Here is a 25,708-nt window from a genome sequence, read left to right on the forward strand (position 1 = left end):
ATTTAGTCATTCAGTCTAGTACAAGCATCTACTGGTGTTCATAGGTGACAATATTTGTTCTGAATTCTTACATTTAGTCATTCAGTCTAGTACAAGCATCTACTGGTGTTCATAGGTGACAATATTTGTTCTGAATTCTTGCATTTAGTCATTCAGTCTAGTACAAGCATCTACTGGTGTTCATAGGTGACAATATTTGTTCTGAATTCTTACATGTAGTCATTCAGTCTAGTACAAGCATCTACTGGTGTTCACAGTTGGCAATGTTAGTTCTGAATTCTTACATTTAGTCATTCAGTCTAGTACAAGCATCTACTGGTGTTCACAGTTGGCAATGTTAGTTCGGAATTCTTACATTTAGTCATTCAGTCTAGTACAAGCATCTACTGGTGTTCACAGTTGGCAATGTTAGTTCGGAATTCTTACATTTAGTCATTCAGTCTAGTACAAGCATCTACTGGTGTTCACAGTTGGCAATGTTAGTTCGGAATTCTTACATTTAGTCATTCAGTCTAGTACAAGCATCTACTGGTGTTCACAGTTGGCAATGTTAGTTCGGAATTCTTACATTTAGTCATTCAGTCTAGTACAAGCATCTACTGGTGTTCACAGTTGGCAATGTTAGTTCGGAATTCTTACATTTAGTCATTCAGTCTAGTACAAGCATCTACTGGTGTTCACAGTTGGCAATGTTAGTTCTGAATTCTTACATTTAGTCATTCAGTCTAGTACAAGCATCTACTGGTGTTCACAGTTGGCAATGTTAGTTCTGAATTCTTACATTTAGTCATTCAGTCTAGTACAAGCATCTACTGGTGTTCACAGTTGGCAATGTTAGTTCGGAATTCTTACATTTAGTCATTCAGTCTAGTACAAGCATCTACTGGTGTTCACAGTTGGCAATGTTAGTTCTGAATTCTTACATGTAGTCATTCAGTCTAGTACAAGCATCTACTGGTGTTCACAGTTGGCAATGTTAGTTCTGAATTCATACATTTAGTCATTCAGTCTAGTACAAGCATCTACTGGTGTTCACAGTTGACAATATTTGTTCTGAATTCTTGCATTTAGTCATTCAGTCTAGTACAAGCATCTACTGGTGTTCATAGGTGACAGTATTTGTTCTGAATTCTTGCATTTAGTCATTCAGTCTAGTACAAGCATCTACTGGTGTTCATAGGTGACAATATTTGTTCTGAATTCTTACATGTAGTCATTCAGTCTAGTACAAGCATCTACTGGTGTTCACAGTTGGCAATGTTAGTTCTGAATTCTTACATTTAGTCATTCAGTCTAGTACAAGCATCTACTGGTGTTCACAGTTGGCAATGTTAGTTCTGAATTCTTACATTTAGTCATTCAGTCTAGTACAAGCATCTACTGGTGTTCACAGTTGGCAATGTTAGTTCTGAATTCTTACATTTAGTCATTCAGTCTAGTACAAGCATCTACTGGTGTTCACAGTTGGCAATGTTAGTTCTGAATTCTTACATTTAGTCATTCAGTCTAGTACAAGCATCTACTGGTGTTCACAGTTGGCAATGTTAGTTCTGAATTCTTACATTTAGTCATTCAGTCTAGTACAAGCATCTACTGGTGTTCACAGTTGGCAATGTTAGTTCTGAATTCTTACATTTAGTCATTCAGTCTAGTACAAGCATCTACTGGTGTTCACAGTTGGCAATGTTAGTTCTGAATTCTTACATTTAGTCATTCAGTCTAGTACAAGCATCTACTGGTGTTCACAGTTGGCAATGTTAGTTCGGAATTCTTACATTTAGTCATTCAGTCTAGTACAAGCATCTACTGGTGTTCACAGTTGGCAATGTTAGTTCTGAATTCTTACATTTAGTCATTCAGTCTAGTACAAGCATCTACTGGTGTTCATAGGTGACAATATTAGTTCTGAATTCTTACATTTAGTCATTCAGTCTAGTACAAGCATCTACTGGTGTTCATAGGTGACAATATTTGTTCTGAATTCTTACATTTAGTCATTCAGTCTAGTACAAGCATCTACTGGTGTTCATAGGTGACAATATTTGTTCTGAATTCTTGCATTTAGTCATTCAGTCTAGTACAAGCATCTACTGGTGTTCATAGGTGACAATATTTGTTCTGAATTCTTACATGTAGTCATTCAGTCTAGTACAAGCATCTACTGGTGTTCACAGTTGGCAATGTTAGTTCTGAATTCTTACATTTAGTCATTCAGTCTAGTACAAGCATCTACTGGTGTTCACAGTTGGCAATGTTAGTTCTGAATTCTTACATTTAGTCATTCAGTCTAGTACAAGCATCTACTGGTGTTCATAGGTGACAATATTTGTTCTGAATTCTTGCATTTAGTCATTCAGTGTATTACAAGCATTTACTGATGTTCATAGGTGAGAATATTAGTTCTGAACTCTTGCTTTCAGTCATTCAGTATCTTACAATCATTTACCAGTTTTCATGTACTGGCTCATAATCAGGTGAGTCTATAAATAGGTTTCTGATATTTCGGTGAGTGCACTCTTCCTCATATTTATGTGAGGTATTTTATTTCTGTAAAGGGCTGTTACGGTTCAGGTTCATTTCCCTAAACCACAAAACATAACCACATGAGTCTCAGACATGAAATGGCTGCACCATTTCTGAAACTAACATAAAACATTTTTCCCTCATTTAGTCATGTATTGTCTTTCTGTGTTGTATACAGCCACACTCAGCAACACACCAGGTGTATGGTGGTAGTACATGTATCACAAGCTTAAGTCATCATCATCATCATCATGATCATGATCATCATCATCCAACTCACATATCCTTAATTCACATCAGATTCTTGAAGACCTGTCAAGCCATGATTATTTTCAGAGGAGATAAATAGGACCACATGATCAAGATTGTATGCTTGATTGGTGTCCTTACTTCAACACCAGATTCTTGAAGACCTGATTATAGTCGGAGGAGATAAATGGGATCAGATGGTCAGGATTATACACATGGTTTGGTGTATGTTGTTGGATTGCATAGACCAATTCTTATGATGTCAATAACTGGATTGTCTGGTCCTGACTTGAATACTTCTAGACTGACAGCATATAGCTGACAAATTGCAGAGTGCAACATTAAACAATGAGCAAAAATGGCAAATAAATAATTTCCATCTGCTTCACCTCCAAAATGATTAAACAGATGGCTTTCCAGTTCCATCTGGTTATGCCTCAGGTGTAACTGGTGTTCTGCTTGCATACTCTGCTTACTAACGAATAGAAGGATGTGTAAATCTCCAACTGTTCCATTTTAGATCACCAGTGGATCATATTTTCATTGTGTCATGATTACTCTGAACCTGGCTTCATTAGCTTTGTTTCATTGGCTTCGTTTCAGCGACCATGCAACAATGTCCACTGTTTGTGTCTCAGAATTACTACGTGCTTGTGTGAGAAAGTTCATTCTTTTAGCAGAGTACTATTCACATATTGTGGAAAGTGAATTCAAGCTGGTAACTGGGTATTTGTCATAATAATAAGGAAACATTATACATTGGATGATTAAGTATGCAGTCCAACTCTGCAGCAGCTTAAGGCTTTCAAGGCAACTAAGGGGATCAGTTGGTCAGACATGATTGATCACATGTTATGTATCGTAATTGTTTGATACAGTGCTCTTGATGCCCATCGTGGGAATGTTTTGTTTGGATTGAATTGTTTACAAACTTCTGTCGCATGCCTGGAATGTTGTTGAGCATGAAGTTATGCAAACATGCAAGAAAAGTGACAAGTGTTATTTCCTCATCAACTCACCAACACCCTCCTCCTCCTCCTCCCCTCCTTTCCCCTCCCTCATAAGAAACAACAAAGGAGTTTGTTTTTTTTTGTCATTACACTGCTTTTTACCAAAGACAATGTCTCTGTCTAGTTGATGACATTGGGAAAGTTTGCATGTACGGCTGAGAGCTCAGAAATTGCTCTCTGAAAGGTTTAACCACGATAAACTGACATGTTCCTTTTGGTTTCTGTTGCTTATGACATATACCTTTCTTGGTTTTTTTTCTTTACGTGACTTTCCCAGCGGAAGGGTTAAGTTTTGTAGTTAAGAATTATTAGCAATCTCTGCAGCCATTGTCACATTTGTAGGACCATGTGTAGTCCTCTTGATGTAGGAAAGTGATCAGTCTTGTTGATGTACAACAGTGTGCAATGTTCCTGATATAGGACATTGTGCAATGTTCTTGATGTACAACAGTGTGTAGAGTTCTTTATGTAGGACAGTGTATTGTTAATTTAGGACACTGTATAATGTTGTTGATGTACAACAGTGTGCAAAGTTTTTATATGTAGGACAGAGATCAGTCATCTTGATGAACAATGGTGCAATGTTCTTGATTTAGGACATTGTGCAATGTTCATGATATACAACAGTGTCTAGTGTTATTGATGTAGGACAGTGTATTGTTAATTCAAGATATTGTACAATGTTGTTGATGTACAACAGTGTGCAGTGTTCTTAATGGGCAACATTTTGCAGTGTTCTTCATTTAGTACAATGTGCATTGTCGTTGAAGTACAACATTCTGCAAAGTTCTTGACATTGTGGATGTTGTGCAATGTTCTTTGTGTAGTAAACTGAAGTATTCTTGAAGTACAACAATATGGTTTGTTTTTGATCCAGGAAAATATGATTTGTCCTTGATGCAGGCAAGCCTTCTTTGTTTTTGATGAAGGACAATATGCATTGTTCTTGATGGACAACACTGTGCAATGTTCTTGCATGCATGTCCATGAGTAACTGTTCTTCCATTGACTGCAGGCAATATTGTCCCATTAAAAGCTTTTGAATTGTATAAGCTGCCTGCTGCCCTTTTCAAATGTCTTGACCTATGGATTTTTGAAAGTCTTGGGCAGCTAATTTGCTGCAAGACTGAAATTGTTCTTGGACAATTACAGACATAAAATCTACTTATCATGACGCTGCTTGATGAAGCATGTTCCTGTTGTGTGTGCAGATACCTCAAAATAGTGGCCAGTCCATGTCACCTGACTACAACTCGTCCTAGAGTGGGCACCAACCAGACAGCGTTATATTGATCCCAGTACAGATGTGAGATTAGGCTGGCCTTACATCTGAAACCATAACTGATAATTATAATGGTTTCACCTGTGCCATGCAGGGAACACCCTTTCATTATTTTGTCAAATACGTATCATCTTATCTCTCATTGAACTATTTCTTTTGGGAAATTATTGATATTCATGTATTATCATTATTATTATTATAGGATATTTATATAGCGCACATATCCAGGCAACTTATAAGTGCTTGCCCAAGCCATTGACATATGTTTCCTTTGATCACTGGATGTCAGTGTCAGCAGCCCATTGTATTATCACTCTCAACTCTCTGGGAATTTACAACTCTTGCTGCCTCTAGGCACACTAAGGTATTTGTAGCTTTCTCATCCTATCGAGGTACCCATTCCAAGTTTAGGTAGGTGCTTGCACATATTCATGTGACCAAAATCTAATCATATACCAGATTGATTCGTGGGTTCTTTTAAGTACACAGGGTTGTGTACTGCACACTAGGGGTTACGACAACACTGAAAGAGTCTGCACACAAAGCTGACTCCATGGCTTTTACACCCGGTCGCAGGTGGGTTGGATCCCGACACCTCAACCTCGCTGGATCACTAGCCTGGCGCTTTAGCCACCTCATCCACCGCGCCCCCATACATCACTTCTGGGAACTAATGTCTAGAAGTATAATTCCAACAGTCATTCAGCATAACTGTTTTACTGTAAATCTCATATTGGAATCCAACAAAAAATACACCTTACTCATTAATCTATTCCTGTATACTCATATTTAAGAACTTGTTATCATATCTAAGAACTTGTTATATGCAAACTGATGTTTGGCAAATAAATCATTGTCTCCTAGTTAAGTTACCTTTAATCACTGTGCACGCATATGACACATTTCTTGATCATTTAAGTAACAGTGAGTTAATGGGCCACTTAGAGCTTTTAAGCAAATCAATCAATGACGAGCATGTTTTTGAAGGATATTGCTGATGGGTTATGTAATCAAATAGAGTGTTTTTAAACACACTATTGATGGAGTCATTTCCCTAGGTTTTCAAGATGTTTAGTTTTTGAGATGTTTATTGATTTCTCACCAATTACTGTCATTGGAAGTACATGTAAAGAGGGAACTCTGCAGACTACTTGCACAAAACTACCGCTGCCTCTGTGCTGGTAATTGTTTCCGTTTTAATTTAATTTTCAAGGAAAGAAACTTGGGTGGAAAGCGATTGTAAGTTTTCCTGGTAATTTTTCAGAGGAAGTGAAGACAATCAAAGACGCACAGTTAGAGTGATTCAAAAGAAGATTGTTGAGTGGATTCAGCTCAGTCCTTGTTGCTTATTTAATGCTGGGTGTATTCTACTTTTGTTATCCAACAACTGACCAGTTCTCTAAGAGGCTATGCAAAGGAGCATACTATTGCTGTAGCAGACACCTTTGATCATCATCAGAGTTTAGTTCTGCTCATTTAGACCAGCATTTAATGTTTGGAGGGGCGGTGGTTTAGCCTAGTGATTACAGCGTCACTCGTCTCGCCAAAGACCCTGGTTCAATTCCCCACATAGGGAATCGAACAGCCCATTTCTGGTGTCCTCTGCTGTGATATTGCTGGAATATTGCTGAATGCTGGGTAAAACCCAACTCAATCACTTACTTGCTTACTTTTTGTTGTTAATGCCATACTCAGCAATATTCCGGCTATATAGAATTTGCTACTAGCTGGGTTATGGTATCATTTGCAATTTTATTAGTGTAGCAGTTAATGTGTTCATCAAAATACACAATACAATAACAGTATTGATAATAATATTTAGGGGTCTGGCATCACCATTGTGCAGTCCAGGTCCTCTGAAAATTATAAGCATGAGTTCCAGGGACCCTCAAATAAAGGACTCAAGGGAATGGGTGAGTGAGTTTAGTTTTACACCTCTTTTAGCAATATTCCAGCAATATCACAGCAGGGGACACCAGAAAATGGGCTTCACACATTGCACCTATGTGGGGAATAAAACCTGGAGTGGGTCTTCGGCATGATGAGCAAATGCTGTAACCACTAGGCTACCCCACTGTCTGGGACTCAAGGTAAATCCTTGTATATATTCAATCAGGAACAAAGCGCAAAATTTAGTTATCGCTCACAATATACAGATATAAACTCCACACAAAAGTCATGTTGGCAATAACCGGATACAGTTATGTCATTGTGCATGAACACATGCATTGATTCATACCATTATCAAGACAATGCTTCTTGTGGAGATACATGACTATGTTGTTTACATTGCAGTTTTGCGAGTCAGGAAACTGCATCATTTGCTAAAAAAACAATAAGAAACATACCTCCTAAAGCTAATTTGTTAGTTCATTTATTAATGAGTACTGATTATTCTCCTAAGACTGTTGATAATCACTGATGCAAACAAGATCAATGGATTGACCAATTATTCAATCAATCACTTGAACACTAACAGAATTAGTTTGTTAGAGTCATGTGTTTAGAGATGACAAGTGTAATTTGAAAAATATCGTGCATGCATTCCGAAAATTTGTTGATAATAGAAATCCCAAGGGGGGTGGTGCAGACGCCTTGACTTGGTTAACACATGTCATCGTATCCCATTGGTGAAGATCAATGCTCATGCTGTTGGTCACTGGATTGTCTGGTCAAGACTCGATTATTTACAGACCAATGATATACAGCAGAAATATTGCTAAACTGTGGCATTAAACAACAAAACCCAAACCAAAATGGAAACAAACAGGATGAGGTCATCAGATTCATTTAGTTGGATGATACATGCCAACATGTAGTCACATTTGTGTAGATTGAGTCTCATGCTGTTGTTCACTGGATTATTCACAGATCCCTCCCATATAGCTGGAATATTGCTGAATGGGGTGATAACAACAAACAAACAAACCTGTATCATTAATTTTGAAATTTCATCCGACAAAAAGCATGCACAGATGAACCCAACAAGTTAAATACTTCATGTGTAACATTCATATAGAAATGATGAATTTAACGCTACGTGCATTCTGTCTTCAGCTGTAAATGATCATGTGATGTTTATGTTTCTAACAGTCACATGCTCTTGATTCAGGACACCAGGGCCCTTATTCTCGAAACGTTCGTAGCCCTAAGAATTCTTAACTTTGATTGTAGCCAGTGTGTTAAAAATGGGCTTAAGAAGTTCGTAGGGCTATGAATGTTTCAAGAATAGCTAGCCAGCCTGATATCTAGAATATGAGTGGGGTTATAAAGTTCAGTTATTTTCTGAAACATCTCATACCATTGATAACATCACTTTGTATAAGAAAACTGGTAAATGTCATGTATATTTTAGCACAGAAAGCTGAGAAGGAAGATAGCAAGTCTTGAAAAGTATGCTTGTTCCAAGAAAATCAATTCCTTCAAAGACTATGGATGCAACTTTATCAGTACTATGCTTACCCAGTGTGCCTGGGCGTATAACAAATTATTGACAATATCACACAATATTAAACATTTTTAAAACTTTAATGCAAGCAGGATCAGTAAAAAGTTATGTTGACTGTATTTTTTATCAGTCATGTCTTTCATTACTCAAGAGAAAGAAATGTATTTCTTGATGACAAATTATTAAGTTATGCTGTGATGTTTCAGTGTAGATTCTTACGCTGCTAACTGTGAAAACAAAATGCCAGTCGAACAGCCTCATTCTCAGTTGCAACCTGAAAGATGTTTCTCAAACTCCCACTTCAGATATTAGTGATTTCATGCCTATTGTACTTCCTGTAAACATATATGAGATGTCAATGGATGACAGTGTGAACTGGGCATAAACAATCTTGTGTACATGAACACTTGAGTGTTTGTAAATGCTACTGGATGAATCCTGGAACACATGATCTGTGATGTAAAATATCGCATCACATTTTGGTGATGTTTGTAAAAGGTCAAGGTCTTAGCCCCCTCTAAAGCTGTTCCATTGTTACGTCATTCCTGTAATATCCTCTCATTTATGATAATTCTGAAGTCCTTATATAGATGGGTAGTGAGATAGCCTGTTGGTGAAGGGGTTTCACATAGCTGAAAACTGAACTACCCATATTCCCACATAGCCCAAAACCAAAAAGTCTTGTGTTGTGCAAGGGATTAAAGCTCTTAATTATAGTCTGTTTCGCTGATAACTTGAGTGAGCATTCACTAACTGTCATCCACTTCATAGTATAGAAAGAAACGGTCAAATGGCAAATGCACAGGTGCAAGTCAAATATGTTGATAGCCATAAAGGTGGTCTACAACAGTGCAGTGTTAAGAATATGCATAAGGACACAATGTACAGGTGCTGTACGGGTGTACTGGCCACCAGAGTGATTGCTGATCTGTTGAAGGTGCCAGATTTAGAACCACTTTGACACCCAAGACCCCCTAAAACAAACTATCTTGAAGGATGGACCATATTATAATCAACATTGCCATAAGGACACCACAACCTAATATGTACAAGCTCATCAATATCATCATGATCATGCAGGTCAAGAATCAAATTTCAGGTATCCAACTTCAGGCCAAAGTTTGCAGACTCACTTTCAGAGGCTGAAGACCAGATATCGATGTGGCGGAAATGACGTTTCCATCTTTGCTGATACTGCTTCCTGTTTAATAAGTGTTGACTTATGAAATATTGTTTAAAGGCTAGAGGTATTGGGGTCTAAAGTGTAGGTTCAAAGAGCAAACTGAAACGGGCTATATCAGTCTGTTTAGAAGTTTGTGTTGATGTAGCACGCCTAATTCCCAAGCCCAAAACTTATAACAATTCCCACACAGCCCAACGTGTTTGTTTATACAACAGAGTACAGCCAGTTTGGGACTAGGCGGGCATGATCTGCCTGGATGGTATTAAACACAGGCTAAGTCTCAACTCTGTCTGTAACCTCATAAAGAAGCGTATTGCAGAAAATAATTCAGCGTTGAATGGACAAAAACATCCCTAAATTCCTGGAACAATATGTCAAGGACAATTAAAAATTATCCAGTTCCTTATTTCAGCGATCACGATTGAAAGCATATGCTGACAAAAATTGTTATCTTTATGTAAAAAACAATTTAAGTCCCAATCTCCTCCTGCCACCATGAATATAAAACAGTTGTTCCCACAAGTGATCATCTCTGCCCAGTCTCTGCAGCGATGACAAGGTCAGCTCCTTCAGCAGAGGAGTCTTATTGCCACCAGCCAGGAAGTTCAGACAATGAATCTGACAGTTCTCACTGCAAACTGCTCAATGAATCTGGAGTTTGTTTATGAGTCTGGGACTACTGGCAGCAGGTGCCGACAGTGCAAGCTGCTCGAGGACAGTTCTAGTTAGCATGTAGGTCTGATTGACAGACTTGGTGGTGAGGCTGACATTGTATATTTCAACTGAAGATTGGGACAGTGATGTGGTCTAGTGGTTAAGGCATTCACTCGGCATGCCAAAGACCTTGGGTTTGATTCCCCTTGTGGGTACAATGTGGGAAGCCCATTTCTGATGTCCCCGGCGTGACATTGCTGGATTACATTGCTATAAGAGGTGTAAAACTCACTCACTCACCTAAAGGTTGGGGTTATCTTTGAAATTGAAAAGGATGTATGTGTAGATACCATTTTGTATCTTTCGTATCATGGGTACAGAGAAATAAGACCATACATTCATATTCTTCAGAGACATTGTAGCTGGTGTAGCTAGCATTTAGAAGTCGGTAAATATATGGCGCGAGATGGACAAAACACAAAACGTTATTACCATCTATATATTTGTCTTATTTACATTCAGTGGAGGTTGTTGAAGAGTGTGTGTTCAGCGGATTTCAAGAACATGATGAGTGTGTCTCCCTCTTTGCAATGTAGTCTGTCTCACAGTCCCTGAACCACATTATTTTCCCTACTGTCAAGCCCTCTCTGCAATGCTAAATTAAGCAAGTCCAGATTTCTTCAAGTTCTGAATCTCTGGTCCTTCTGGGTCTGCTTTTCAATTTAAATGGATATTTTTGTAACTATGAAAATTATAAATGTTACGAGACTTGGGGCTAGTCTAGAACATGACCTGAGTAATGTCCTTGGAATATTCTTGCCTATGTAGATGTTCAGATGTTTCCAAGGCTACATGTCCAGTGATTTTGTTCATCCACATGCATGGCCAACATTTAGAGGGGTCAGATGCATATACAGCTGATGGTCCAGGAATATCATTGTCCTCGTGTCTAGGAAAATTCAAAGAGATTTAAACAAATAATGGATTGATGTCCAGTTGGTATTAACATTAGAACTGCAATTAATCCACTATGAGGTGAATGTGATACATAGCCCAAATATAGGGTAATAAATAAGAATAATGGGTAACAAATACAATTACAAGACAGCAGCTGATATATTGGTTTTTTTTATGAAAACAATGATGAACCAGTCATTTGACATGTTTTCACCAGGGGCAGTGGGGTAGTGTCATAAATAAAGCAGTCGCTCATCTTGCCGAAGACAAGGGTTTGGTTCCCCAGATGGGTGTACTCTATTAAACGTTCAGCAGGATATAAGCAAATAACAGACTTATTGCCAACTAATATTGATATTAGGACTGCACTAAACCAGGGTTCAATTCCCCATATGGGTACACTACTTGGACTCCATTCTGATGTGTCCCCCATCGTGATATTGCTGGAATATTGTTAAAAGCTGGGTGAAACTGACTAACTGACATGCCAATAACTGCTGGCTCTCAAATTACATATTGTAAAAGTGCTTGCAGTTATCCTGTCTATCCTGCCATACAGTTTGGCATATCTTGTTTTGATATGTACTGCCCAAGTATAAGTCAAAACACTCCTTTTAGAAAATTAATGAATAATTTATTGCAGTGAATTTGAATGATGAATTGAATTCATTGAGGGAAATAGTTTGATTTACAGAATACATGAGTGAATCATAACAGCACTAATCTAAATTAATGTTGTGTATTCAAAAATTCAGGGGTACAAGAACACAAATTTGATTGTTTGACATGTTCAGGGGCAGGAGTGAACCTATTTGAATTCTCATCAAGTTTATCTGAGTGCCATCACTAATTAATACTTGTCATAAAGATTCTATTTTAATGTATGAAAGGTCAAAGATGACACAGCCCTTTTTATCGATGATCAAGTCAAAATTGACAATTAGAGATCAGGAAAAGTAATTGGGATCCTTGTGTAAAAAACCTATTCCAAGGTGATGGGAAATCTATCAAGGGGGCATTTTACAAGTTTGAGCAACTTGGAGACATAAAATTGTGAAACAATTTAGAAAGGCTACTGTACTTGTAGACTTTTGTGGCTTGGATGTTTTTCTTCTATGACAAATGAATAATAGGTGAAGTTTCCCTGAAACAATTTTTCCTTCTCGCACAGTTTATCCACAAGAAAAGGGTGTGATAACCCCTGTATTGACTGCAATAGCTGATGAAACTAACATGCATATTATGACATGCCTTGTTGCAATGTGTCTCTGATCTCATTGCTATCACTACATGTTGAGAGAGGTTTTCAAGAGGATGCTTAATGGCTTTGCATCTCCAATGTTCAGATCAATGCGGTTTGATAGGTTTGTCAACAAGGTCTCATGTCTTCATCATGGCTCTCTTCTGTCTCACAGTTCAATACTCGAGGCTCTTTAACTGGAGTAATATTTGTTATCTTTTCTTGCTTTTAAGTTAATGTAGGACATTTTTCTAAAACTTCACAATGTTTGTCTTTCCTGTTCACAGTGTGTGCACTCTTTCTATATACCTTGGAATTGAGAATGTTTTTGTCAATAGGAATAAAGCATTCTGTTCAATGTCTCAGAAATAGATCTGGTTGGGAATTTAATTATCTCATCTTATAACAAGGACATGATTCTGTGTTAATATCTGTTAAAAAATATTTATCCACCGTATATGCCTCCAAATATACTAAACAAAAAATCACCCTGATAATGGATATTTTATTGAGTTGTAAACTGAATTTGATATTTCATGAAAATATTTGAAAATATGTCCAAGATAGCCAACTTCTTTTATTATATATTAAAGACTAATGCATATTCAGTTCTAAAGAATGCAACTTTAGCAGCTGACATTATGACAGTACAACAGTTAATGATTAAACATTCTCAGTTCCACTGTATTTAACCAAGGTATATTTATGGTAGGATTTAAGTACACATGTTCTCACCATGTCATGGAAAAAGAGCATTCAGTGCATACATCCAAACAATCTGCGATATGTCATTTATTTGTAACCATGACAACATTGTTATATTGCCACTGTTGAAAGGTCTTGTGGCTTGTTGTAGGAAAGCATTATTGTGTTTCCTTTTTAGTAATGGCCTGTCACCCTTGGGCTTGTTGTTATGACAGCTGCAATGCTGGATTTTATTACTAATTATTTTCATCAATTTCTATGTATATTCAATATATTTGTGACATGGTATGCTAAAATGTTCATTGTTGTCCCACATCTATCTTACATCAAGCCTATATACAGTTCAGTGAATATATTGATCCTCAATAAATAGCAAAGGTAACTGCTGCTTATTCTAGTTAATGTTTTTCACATGTAACATTGTTTGACATATATTTTCCTGAACTATGAATAGTCACTAACGAATCCACAACAACAGATATGAAATAGTATTCCATTGAGAACGTTTATGGTAGTCTGCCTTTCAAAATGTCTGTTTTCGCTCCAACTATTGAACATACTAATCAGGGATGTTCACACAATAAACTAATATTCAAATGTACAAAGGGTCACAGGTGAGGTAGTTTAGTGGTTAAAGCGTTTGCTTGTCGTGCAAAAACCTGGGTTTGATTCCCTACATGGGTACAATGTGTTAAGTCCATTTCAGGTGTCCCTGCCATGATATGGCTGGACTATTGCTAAAACGCATTCACTCAGTCACTCGAAAGTACAAATGTTTCTTTTTATATGTTATATATGTGTGTATGCCTCTCTTTGTATATGTGTATTAGTATAAAGCTGCACAAATCTATACAGCTGAAATATATATATTTCTTTTATAACTTGGAAGAGCACATTGGCCATGAGGCTGTCATACAATTTCAGAGTTATGTGCATGAATAACTGCATCCATGTAGGGTGTGTGGTGTTGTGGAAAATATTTCTTTCAGTACACAGTATTTTGCTCAGTATAATTATAATGCTCAGTTAAAAAATACATTATTTCACCTAAAACTGGCAAGATGGCTAACTTGTTCTTAAAAAATGTGAAATTTGTGATAAGAAGTCAATACAGATTCTATGCATGTACAATGAGAAATCCGGCTCAGACCCATGTTCTCTGAAATAGGGTGCATTATACACAAGAAAGAATCTCAAAGTTGGCTTGATATGGGAGGGTAGAATTTGTGACATGGCATAATAAGAGGCTGTCAGCCACCTGCAGTCTTATTATGTTCAGGTCTGGTAGCTAATACAGTTCCATTCACCTTTGGCCATGGAGCCATTGTACACTTGTCAGAGGGGGACAGAAAATATGTGATCTTGGCTACCAGTTCTCCAATTTTGATTGTCTAGAAGCCATAACGGCTGAGTGTGTTAGAGCACTGACTTCTTGTGCTGGAGTGTGACTCTCAAAGTGGTTCAGATTCTGAAGTTGGATGGGACTCAACAAAGTACTTGAATTTGTACTTTACTGAGAAAGTGTAATCCCAAATATAGCATCCTGTAGTTCCTCTCACCAGAGACCATATGATAGATCTGTTATATGGTCTCTGCCCTCACATGTCCACTGAGAGTGTATAATAGGACCTTTATGGTGACATTTCATGTCTACAAGGACACATTCCACACACTAGTCAGGTTTAAGAAAAATCACACTGTGTACTTTCACATGACCCACTTCCTGCAACTTCAAGATTATGAATAATTCTACTGCATAACTCTAGTTCATCATGGACAGCTCTTGTCTGATAGCTCTAGTTGATAACAACAGTCTTCAGGCTGTCCTGAGTTGATATTTTAAATTATGCCATTCCACAGTGAAATTCTGATATGATACCTTTAATTATGCCATTCCACTGTCCAATTCTGCTATCATATCTTTAATCATGCTATTAAACAGTAAATTCTGATATGATATGTTTAATAATACCATTCCACAGTACATCTCTGATATGATATCTTTAGTTATGCCATTCCACAGTAAATTCTGATATGATATCTTCAATTATGCCATTCCACTGTCCAATTCTGCTATCATATCTTTAATCATGCTATTAAACAGTAAATTCTGATATGATATGTTTAATAATGCCATTCCACAGTACATCTCTGATATGATATCTTTAGTTATGCCATTCCACAGTAAATTCTGATATGATATCTTTAATTATGCCATTCCACTGTCCAATTCTGCTATCATATCTTTAATCATGCTATTAAACAGTAAATTCTGATATGATATGTTTAATAATACCATTCCACAGTACGTCTCTGATGTGATATCTTTAGTTATGCCATTCCACTGTCCAATTCTGCTATCATATCTTTAATCATGCTATTAAACAGTAAATTCTGATATGATATGTTTAATAATACCATTCCACAGTACGTCTCTGATGTGATATCTTTAGTTATGCCATTCCACTGTCCAATTCTGCTATCATATCTTTAATCATGCTATTAAACAGTAAATTCTGATATGATATGTTTAATAATACCATTCCACAGTACGTCTCTGATGTGATATCTTTAGTTATGCCATTCCACTGTCCAATTCTGCTATCATATCTTTAATCATGCTATTAAACAGTAAATTCTGATATGATATGTTTAATAATACCATTCCACAGTACGTCTCTGATGTGATATCTTTAGTTATGCCATTCCACTGTCCAATTCTGCTATCATATCTTTAATCATGCTATTAAACAGTAAATTCTGATATGATATGTTTAATAATACCATTCCACAGTACGTCTCTGATGTGATATCTTTAGTTATGCCATTCCACAAGACAATTCTGCCATGATATGTGTTATTATTACTTTCTGTCATAAAATTCTGATATGATGCATTTTGGTAAAATATTCTACATTCTACAATGCAACTCCTATGTGACACCATGGCATTCTATGTCACACAAAATGCAATGTCAGGTTGACTGATCTCAACTCACTGTATGAGCTGTGGCAACACAGACAATATTTACATTTGATCTCATCCAAGCGCTATTGTTTGAACACTGACAAGAGCAGAGATCTGTCCTGACAAATAACGCCACATTGTCTCTGAGCAGAGTCCTAATGCATAGTCAAAACCTAAGATCCGATTGAAGCACTTCTGGAGTGAGATCATGTCTCATGACGATCTAGTGGATAGAGCGTCAGTCTGACTGCCACATCGTACAAAATCATTACTAGATGTTGCTTGTTGTTGATATGCCTGGTGCTAGACATTAATGGGAAGAGACAAGATTGATCAGCTTGGAGTCTGTAATGTGTCTGAGTATGGTGTCCATGTTAAATGGCAGTATGGCAACATTTCTCAGAGGCAGTCCTTGGAATGGATTTAGTCTGGATTAGAATGAGCCCCTGCAATCACGTGTGCATTGCTGTGACTAAAATAATATCGAAAGCACCGTTAAAACCCATTTCACCTGAACTTTTCCTGATTTTATAGGAACTGTCACAGTCTTATCGAATTTTGGAGATACAAATCACGCATTCCCTAACAAGACATCCTACATAGTTTTCCTTTTTGGACTTTGACTAATCAGTATGTTTCTATTGACCAGACCGTGACTTCCTGCCTTAATCAATTACTATCTTGCTTTTCTCATTTGGAAACTGACTGGTGGATAATTAAATATCATGAAGAATATGTTTTTGTCTGTTGTTAGACCAGTCCATGAAAAAGAAGAATTAATTATGAGTCAGTAGGTGGTCTGTTTTTTGTCAATGATAGTATGCATGTGTTTGGAACACTTACACATTATCTTCCTGAGCAAAAGGAAATCGTAGGCTTCAAAGGACTTGTGGTTTGAAATACTATATGGTTGGCAGTGTAACCAGAGTTGACAGTATGTTGTCTTTACTGGAAACCATTGCTACCCACTCATTGAGAAGAAGCTGATGTTAAGACTTAACTTGGATTGACCTTGGTAGGACATTTCAGTATCTGCCTGCCCACATTCTGAAACAGTAGACCAAGATGCTGGTATTAACTGATAAAGAAGATGTTGTGTGAACATAAACAAGGCCAAAGGGTGTGTTGGTAAATTTATTCCAAAAGTAAATTAGAAAATGCATCATCACATACCTAGGACAGAGAAGAAAATCAAATTGTTTTTTCCCTTAAACCAGATCATGGTCGCAAACTTAAGTCACTATCGTATGTATGATTTACAATGATTTAAGTCATTAAGCTCCACACACCAGTGTGTTAGGTATAGGGTGTGAATAAATCCAAGTAATCTACAGTAGGTGACACCATTCTCTATATGGAGCTTGAAGATTGCAGACAAATCTATGTTGTAGGGTACACTGAAATTTATGAAAACATAATTCATTTATAAACATTCACAGAACTTTCAAATACATAGAGAACTTAATGATGTAAAAATAAAACATAATTTAAGTATTGTTTGAAAATAATATTAAACAGTCACTGACAATCAGTGATAACACCAAGTCTCCACTAAAAGATTTGGCAGGAAAATACTATTTACTGACTGTCTCTCTGGAATAAATATCAATGTGTTTGTTAGACTAATGATTAAAATACTCCGAGTGGGAACTTGTAAAATGTTTACATCACATTTGAACATATTGTACAGTGGCTAGTTCTAATATTCTTTGATAAAACAGTTTGTGAAGCTTAATCCAAGAGAAGATTTTTGAAAGGCTTAGCTTCATTTGGAATAGTTTGATGCCAATACCGTTGTAGTATCAAACTTCTGTGATAAAATAACTCCAACATCTTTTCAACCATGTAATCTTGTAATGTCCAATCTCATTAAAATCAGATCTTTTTCTTCAAATCAATACCACTCTTCATCCACCAAAGACAAACCCTTGCTGGAGGCGGCAAGAGGTGAAGATGTTTCAAGACTTCTAACTTCTTTTCCAAGTTAGAGAAGGGGCCATATCAGCATGGCTGATTTCTTGGTCAGAATGGAAATGACAAAGTATGTGAGTGTGTGAGGTTAGTTTTACGCTGCGCTCAACTATATGGTGCAGTCTGTAAATAATGGAGTCTGGACCAGACAAAAATAATGATAATAATACAGTGATCAACAGCATCAATCTGTGCATTTGGGATATAATGACATGAGTTAACCAAGTCACTGGATTGTCTGGTCCAGACTCAATTATTTGTAGACAGCTGCCTTTTGGCTGGAACATTGCTGACTGTGGCAAAAACTACACTCACTGACTCACTCACTGATTCACTCACTGACTCACTGACTCACTTACTGACTGACTGACTGACTGACTCAGGAAGCTCAGGAAGCTTGGAGATAGCTTTCTCTGTTTGTTTCATTGCTACAATTTATTTTACTTGACTTCCTCTAATTATATACAATTCCAGAGAGATTGTAGTACAATTATGATTTACATGCGGGTCAAGCTGGTGCAAGCTTTATGAGTGACCTTCAATCCAGTCGATTTGATAAGCAAATAATGATAGTTTTTATGTGGTCTTCTTTAATTTATGCATTTATTTCATATCATGTTAATAACTGTATGCTACAGTGAATAAATCACATGCATTTTGTGACTGAAATGAACAGAGCAAAATATATTATTTATTAACTAACATTTAAATGGCAATGCAACACAAAACAACAAAACCTTTGCAAAACTCTTGCTCTTTGATGTATGCAAGTAAGTATTTTGCTAAAAATACTGAAAATGACTCCCCCAAATAAGTATTGTGAGTCACCATAACTCTCTTATTTCAAAGCCTGTGTAAAAAACCATGATGAGTGTATTTGAAAAAGCATTTGGAAGGACTTTTTACTTGATTCTGATGCAACAGCCTTAAAAAATGCTAGAGTGCACATTGTCCATTAATAGAATACCCATACTGAATTACCTGACCGCACGTGAGATCCGATCCAATCGTATTTGTTTACCGTTGATAACATTCATCTCCCAAGGGTGTCTGTGTCATCACGGCAGTTACCTCCCCTTCAGCCTGTTGAGGCATCAGTGTGATGGACAATGTATCAACAATCAATTATGCGTTCAGGAGTTGAAAATGAGCTGGTGTGTTTCCTGAATTCAGGAAGCATGACCATTTGCACTGAAATGGTCAAAAGGTGTTCCTGGCAGTCTGTCCAACTTGCTGTTGCTGATTAAAGTAATGTGCCATTTCAACTGTGGGTGTCTAGTGGCCTCAGTAACCTTTTATGATGGAATCAGATTATCAGGGTATGGCCCTACCTGCACTTGGCAGGTGCTTGAGTGAGAATCAAGTGGTCTTCTGAGAGGGCTTTAATTCCATCATTTGTTGGCGCTGTCGGAAATATGATGGCTGTTACAAAATGCCAAAGAGGGCCATTACATTGTGTGATGAAACAAATGGTTGAACATTCTGGAGAGAGAAGCACTTGCATTAGCACGTCGTACACAACTATATCCTGCATGCAGTGATAAGACATAAATAATGGATATGATATTTTGTCAAGTATGAATCATCAAACACATCAGGATGTTATAGAAATGTTGCATATTTTCGATGTTGTTTCTGTGCAAAATTTTATGAAAACAGTTCTGTTGGTGGTGTTCTATTTATATTGTTCAAACTATTACTACATCCTACTGCAATAGGTTAGCCTTGAAGTCAAAGCACTTGATTTTCATTCTGAAGATGCAGGTTAAATTCCTTTCATGAATACAAAGTGTGAAGCTTGTCTCTGGTGTCCTGTGTTCTAACATTGCTGGACTGTTTCAATAAAGGTGACGTAGCATACTACCCCTGAAGTCCAGATTAGAACAACTGGCCTTCAGTAACCTGTGCTTGTTGTAAGAGGTGACTGATGGGATTGGGTGGTCAAACTAATGGGATTGTTTGACACATGTCATCAGTTCCCAATAATGCAGATCAGTGCTCATGCTGTTGATCACTGGATTGTCGGGTCCAGACTTGGTTATTTACAGCACCCTATAGCTGGAATATTGCTGAGGGCGGTGTAAAACTAGTTTCACTCTCTCACTGATGTAACATGCTCTCTAATTCTTTAGTAAAGAATATGGTCATGTGTATGAATAGTACATGCATAAACTGTATATATTGTCATAATGACACAAGGCTGACTCATTGTGCAGTCTGACAACATGACATGGTGTGATTCAGGTAAAGGTGGAATGTTGCAAACTGCTGCATGAAACATCTTTGGCAACCTGACCTTTTTTCTTACGGATGTTGTCATCCTTCTGAATATGGTACAGGTATCCTTTGCCCTCAGATTTTGTTGATTATTGTCTGAATAAACCTTGTTATTTTTTCAGAGTTCTGGTTGAATTCTTCACAAATGAGAAGTCCTTCAAGGAGAGGCTGCAACTTTACTTCATCAAGAACCAGAGATCCAGTAAGTATGACTTTGACACTAGTCTGCTGGCTGATGTGGGAGAGTATTGGTTTTAGCATCACATAACATCAGCAGATGTGTCTGAGCTTCAGCAAGAAAGCATAGGTTGTAACAGGAGTGTAAAGGCTTTATCAGCAGATGTGTCTGAGCTTCAGCAAGAAAGCATAGGTTGTAATAGGAGTATAAAGGCTTTATCACTGGCATATTGAGAGCATCAAGATTATATGTGCTTCAGCAGGACTGCACAGGCTTCAGCAGGAATATGTGGGCTTCAGCAAGATAGTACATTGACTTCAGCAGGAACATGGGCTTCAAGAGGGTTACAGTGGCTTCAGTAGGAATATATGGGGTTCAGCAGGAGAGTTTAGGGCTCAGCAGGATTGTGTATGCTTCAGCAGGATTGTACTGGGGCTTCAGCAGGAATATATAGGCTTCAGCCGGGGTGTATAGGCATCAACAGGAGTGTATAGAGGACCTCTGCTTCAGCAGGAGGGTAATGGCTGTAATTTCCTAAGGTGTGGGCATCTATATTAAACATTAAATATCACTGAAACTACGGATGTGCAATAAATATGAGATGTAACAAATTAGGTAATGATTACTACATTTGTCATTCATCTCTGACATTTAAGAAGAAATACTACAGTGGAAGCTCTCTAAACCGGCATTCACTGGGACTGAAGAAATAATCTTGTTCAGACAATGTGTCGGATTATAGAGCTTGTGATAAATGTACCGATGAGACTGAGATTTTATTCTAGTGTTGACAACTTGCTGGTTTGGACAGATGCTGGTTTTGACAGGTTCCACTCTAAAATAGGTTTTCAGCGATAAAACTTTGTTGTAACTATATTTCCCTGATGAATGTCGGACATAAGATGAATGTGTGATGGTCTCTGTATCCAGGTATTTCCATTTGTTTCTACTCTGCTGCTGCTGCTGCTAAGGGGCAGTGATCGTACGAATCGTGCAGTTTCTCAGTGACAACGCTACAAATGAGAAGCCTGTGACATGATTGCATTCTCCTTAATAAATCTCATGGGTGTGCATATTTTATTGTGACATTTGATATTTTGATCCGAACTGAAGATTGCTTTCGTTGTAATTATGACAAAATGCCATTTCATCCACATCAACTGTGTGCCTGAAATTGGTTTTTCGAAATAAAAGCATTGTATTTTTATGAGACATACAAATACTGTTGTTTTTTTGTAGCAGTAATGACATATGGAGCATGCTCAGAAGGAATTCCTGCAACGATGCCAACCATTTCCTGTTGTTGGAATTTTTATGATATTTACAAAAAATGACTCAACCCATTAGATTAGGAAATAAACAATATTATTTTTTCACTTGGCCGAATTTTTTTCCATATTTGATTGGATATTCAATCGGATTTCAAATATTGAAACTTCCTGAAATTTATAAATTACCCAGTGGCATCGCAAATCTGAAAACAAGATGATAGTGATTTTGCATTTTGACAGTCACTCTCTGGTAAACTCTCTCTCTAACTGAACTGACATTATGCAATCATGTTATGAATAATATCATAATTATGTTTCTCTGATGATGTTATGAATGATGTCACACGGCTCTATAATGAAGTAATGAATGATGTCATAAATGATGTCACATGGTTTTGTGATAATGTCATCAATGATGTCATACAGTTCAGTGATGTTCTGAATGTTGTCACACGGTTTTGTGATGTCATCACTGATGTCACAAGGTTCTTTAATCATGTAATGAATGATGTCACACAGTTCTGTGATGTTAAGAATGATGTCATATGGTTCTGTGATGTCATCAATAATGTAATATGGCTCTGTAATAATGTTATGGAAGATGTCATATGGTTCTCTGATGATGTTATGAATGATGTCACACGGATCTCTGATGATGTTATGAATTATGCCACATGGTTCTGTGATGATGTTATGAATGATGTCACATGGTTCTGTTATGATGTTATGAGTGATGTCACATGGTTCTGTTATGATGTTATGAATGATGTCACATGGTTCTGTTATGATGTTATGAATGATGTCACATGGTTCTGTTATGATGTTATGAATAATGACACACTGTTCTGTAATAAATGACAGTGCCCGTTTAGGAAGTACTTAGCAGATGTCCATTTAGGAAGCACTTAACTGGTGTTGTTTTAATAAACATTGATTAACCTTGCTTTTTTACCTTTAATTTGTCCATTTTGACAGGTCAGATGTCACAGCTCTGAAAATGTTCATGTGAGGGTGTGGGTGGATGGTTGACTGAACTGTACATATTGAGGTGTGGGTGGATGGTTGACTGAACTGTACATATTGGGGTGTGGGTGGATGGTTGACTAAACTGTTGGGGTGTGGGTGGATGGTTGACAAAACTGAGTCACTCTGTAAATAAGAGGTAAATTGAATTGATGGTCTAGTGGATGGTTGAATAAGTCAGTGGTTGAAAGAGAGGTTCATGGACTCATTAGTCGAATGTGTGGTTAAATGAGTGATTGGTTCAGTGTTAGAATGAGGGAGTGATTGAATGCTCCTAGTAACCACCCAAGATGACAATATACCGGCTGTGTCATTGATACAGCCAACATATACAATCAAACCTCGAGCAGATAAACCAATGGTTAATGTTGTGAGCAGCATTCCACACAACTGGGGTACAGTTCCTTGTAACCATTAATGATAATGATATGACCACTTATGTAGAGGAAAATCATAGTGCTTGACAAGATTAATGAGCTTTTATCCCCCTGGCATGTAAAGCGGGGAGGATATAGTTGATGCCTTGTCCGTCCATCCATCCATCTGTAATCACTTTGTTTCCGGAGCATAACTCAGAAATCGTTTAATATTTTTAGACCAAAATTGATAGATATGATAATGCGGACGTATGGTTCTGCCTTTCTCTGTTTGCAGATTTTTGGCATTTTTATGGTTTTTTTTGTTTTTCCATGGAACATTTTGGTGTTAGTCTAATGGTGGGGTGGGCTTCGTTTCCGGAGCAAAACTCAAAAACCATTCAATATTTTTCTCCAAAACTTGGTAGATATATCAATATATGAGGCAGATCTTGAAGTGGTGCTTTTTGCTGTTTACAGATATATGGCATTTATATTTTTCATGATTTCCATGGAAACGATTCAAACTTAGTCCAAAAAACATCAAGTAACCTTCAGATGATTTGTCCTTTCAAATATGTGGGGACCGGGGGGATATGCCATCTTCTGATGACTTGTTTTCTAATGGTGCTAAAAAACATTTGCTCTTATCTGGTACATTGTTTCATTTACCATGTAATCTTGTTGGGCTGAACTGAACTGGAAATTCTTTCAGTTTCCTTCTATGTAGGTTGTTGCCTGTTGAAGAATCAAGCCTTTGAGGTTCACTGTATGATCGTATGATCAGTGTGGTTGCCTCTGACAAATACTGTCGGCTTCATGGTGCATGACCCATCCCTGTCACTATCACTTGTTGACACAGTTGTTACGATTTTGTTTACTTCTCAAAGAAGTTTTGAATACCAAGGTTTTGGTTTTGAATACCAAGGTTTAAATATCGAAAATATTTTGTGTTGTCAATGAACAGTGAGGTTGTCTGTTTATTTTAGAGTGTTTGATTTAATTTTGTACCACGTGTGCTGTAAGAGAAACATATATTTCTTTTTGAAACAGAATAATTCTAATAGAAATGCAAGGATCGTGATCACCTTGAACCATTTAAAAAAACTTGCATCCCAATCTGATTTGAAGTTTCAAGTGAGGTCATATAGCAAGGACTACTCTCAATAATGTAAGTGATCTGTCACCTGACATAACTGCAAATCATTTTGATATATATATATTTGAGCAATTTACTAGGGGTTTCCAGATGGTGAAGTGTTTCTCTCCACAAGCATGGCTACAAATCATGTGTCCCTGTAAGATAAACATGACAGTATACAGCAGACAACCAGGAAGTGAAGCTGACATTATGTTTTACTAATCGTGGATTCTGTTCCTAAATGCATTTCTAAATTAATTCCTGGATGTGTGAAACTACACTTTGAATTTTTATCATTGGAAAAATCCCTAATGGAATAATGGCTTACTGCCCTCCTTTGTCTGTAATGTTGGGAATCAAAACACATTGCAAAACCACTCACACAGATAGCAATCCAATAAATTCAGCTCGGATTTACTTAATTAACAGCTGTAGTATCTTTCCTGCAGTTGCAATTCAGTGTTCCTGGTGAGAATTTTCTTGTTGTTGTGTTTCATTGCGGAACAAACTGGATGAAACCACCACCACCCTCTCCCTCATCTCTGTTTCCATGTTGCAGGTTTACGTATCCGTATCTTTAAACTTGCTGATCTCCGTGTTGCAGGTTTACGTATCCGTATCTTCAACTTGCTGATCAAACTGCTGACATGCATCCTGTATGTTGTGAGAGTCTATATGGACAAGGGCAAGACGTCATCACAGTAAGTGTCCGCTCTACATTTTTGTAGAACTCGCTCAGTGGATCTCCACTTCTTCAAAATCATATGAAAATGTATCAAATGTAAAGCCCTTTCAGTAATTTTCATCCTGTAAATCACATTTATGGCACAGAAACAATCACAGCAGTTTCACACAAGTGTCACAAGATTCTTAATGGCTCACTCAAGACCTAAAACATCCAGAACGAGAGGAGTTTTGTGTGCTATGCTGATGGAGAGAGAGAATGGTGTGGGACAGTGTTTTTGATGAAGAGGAACAACTTTTTTGGATACACAACTTCTGTATTGCAATAGATGTGACGTTTTACTTTACATGTTGACACAGTTATCAAGAAAATGATATCATTATTATTGATTTTTTGTGTGGATCAAATTTAATTGAATACAAATCACTGATTTTTTAATATGATTATCAGTATCAGAGTCTAGAGAGTTGTCTTCCCTTGAGTCAAGGCTGACATCGATGTCATCCCAAGTGTTCAGCAAATATGAAAAATATCAGACTGATAAAATCCTAATTTATGTACGTACATAAAATGAATAAATTATATGAT

At 37.2% G+C, this 25,708-nt stretch overlaps 1 protein-coding gene across 1 annotated transcript in view; it reads left to right on the forward strand.

Annotated features, from left to right (window-relative positions):
* The window catches only part of LOC137273373 (potassium channel subfamily T member 2-like), a 155,815-nt gene that overhangs the window by 16,936 nt on the left and 113,171 nt on the right, over positions 1–25,708 (forward strand). Inside the window, exons 2-3 of the mRNA XM_067805994.1 lie at positions 20,589–20,668; positions 25,040–25,136. Coding sequence (XP_067662095.1) covers positions 20,589–20,668; positions 25,040–25,136 — 177 coding nt within the window. The remainder of the gene's footprint in view (positions 1–20,588; positions 20,669–25,039; positions 25,137–25,708) is intronic.

Source organism: Haliotis asinina, chromosome 2 (genome assembly GCF_037392515.1).
Source record: "Haliotis asinina isolate JCU_RB_2024 chromosome 2, JCU_Hal_asi_v2, whole genome shotgun sequence".
NCBI lineage: Eukaryota > Metazoa > Mollusca > Gastropoda > Lepetellida > Haliotidae > Haliotis > Haliotis asinina.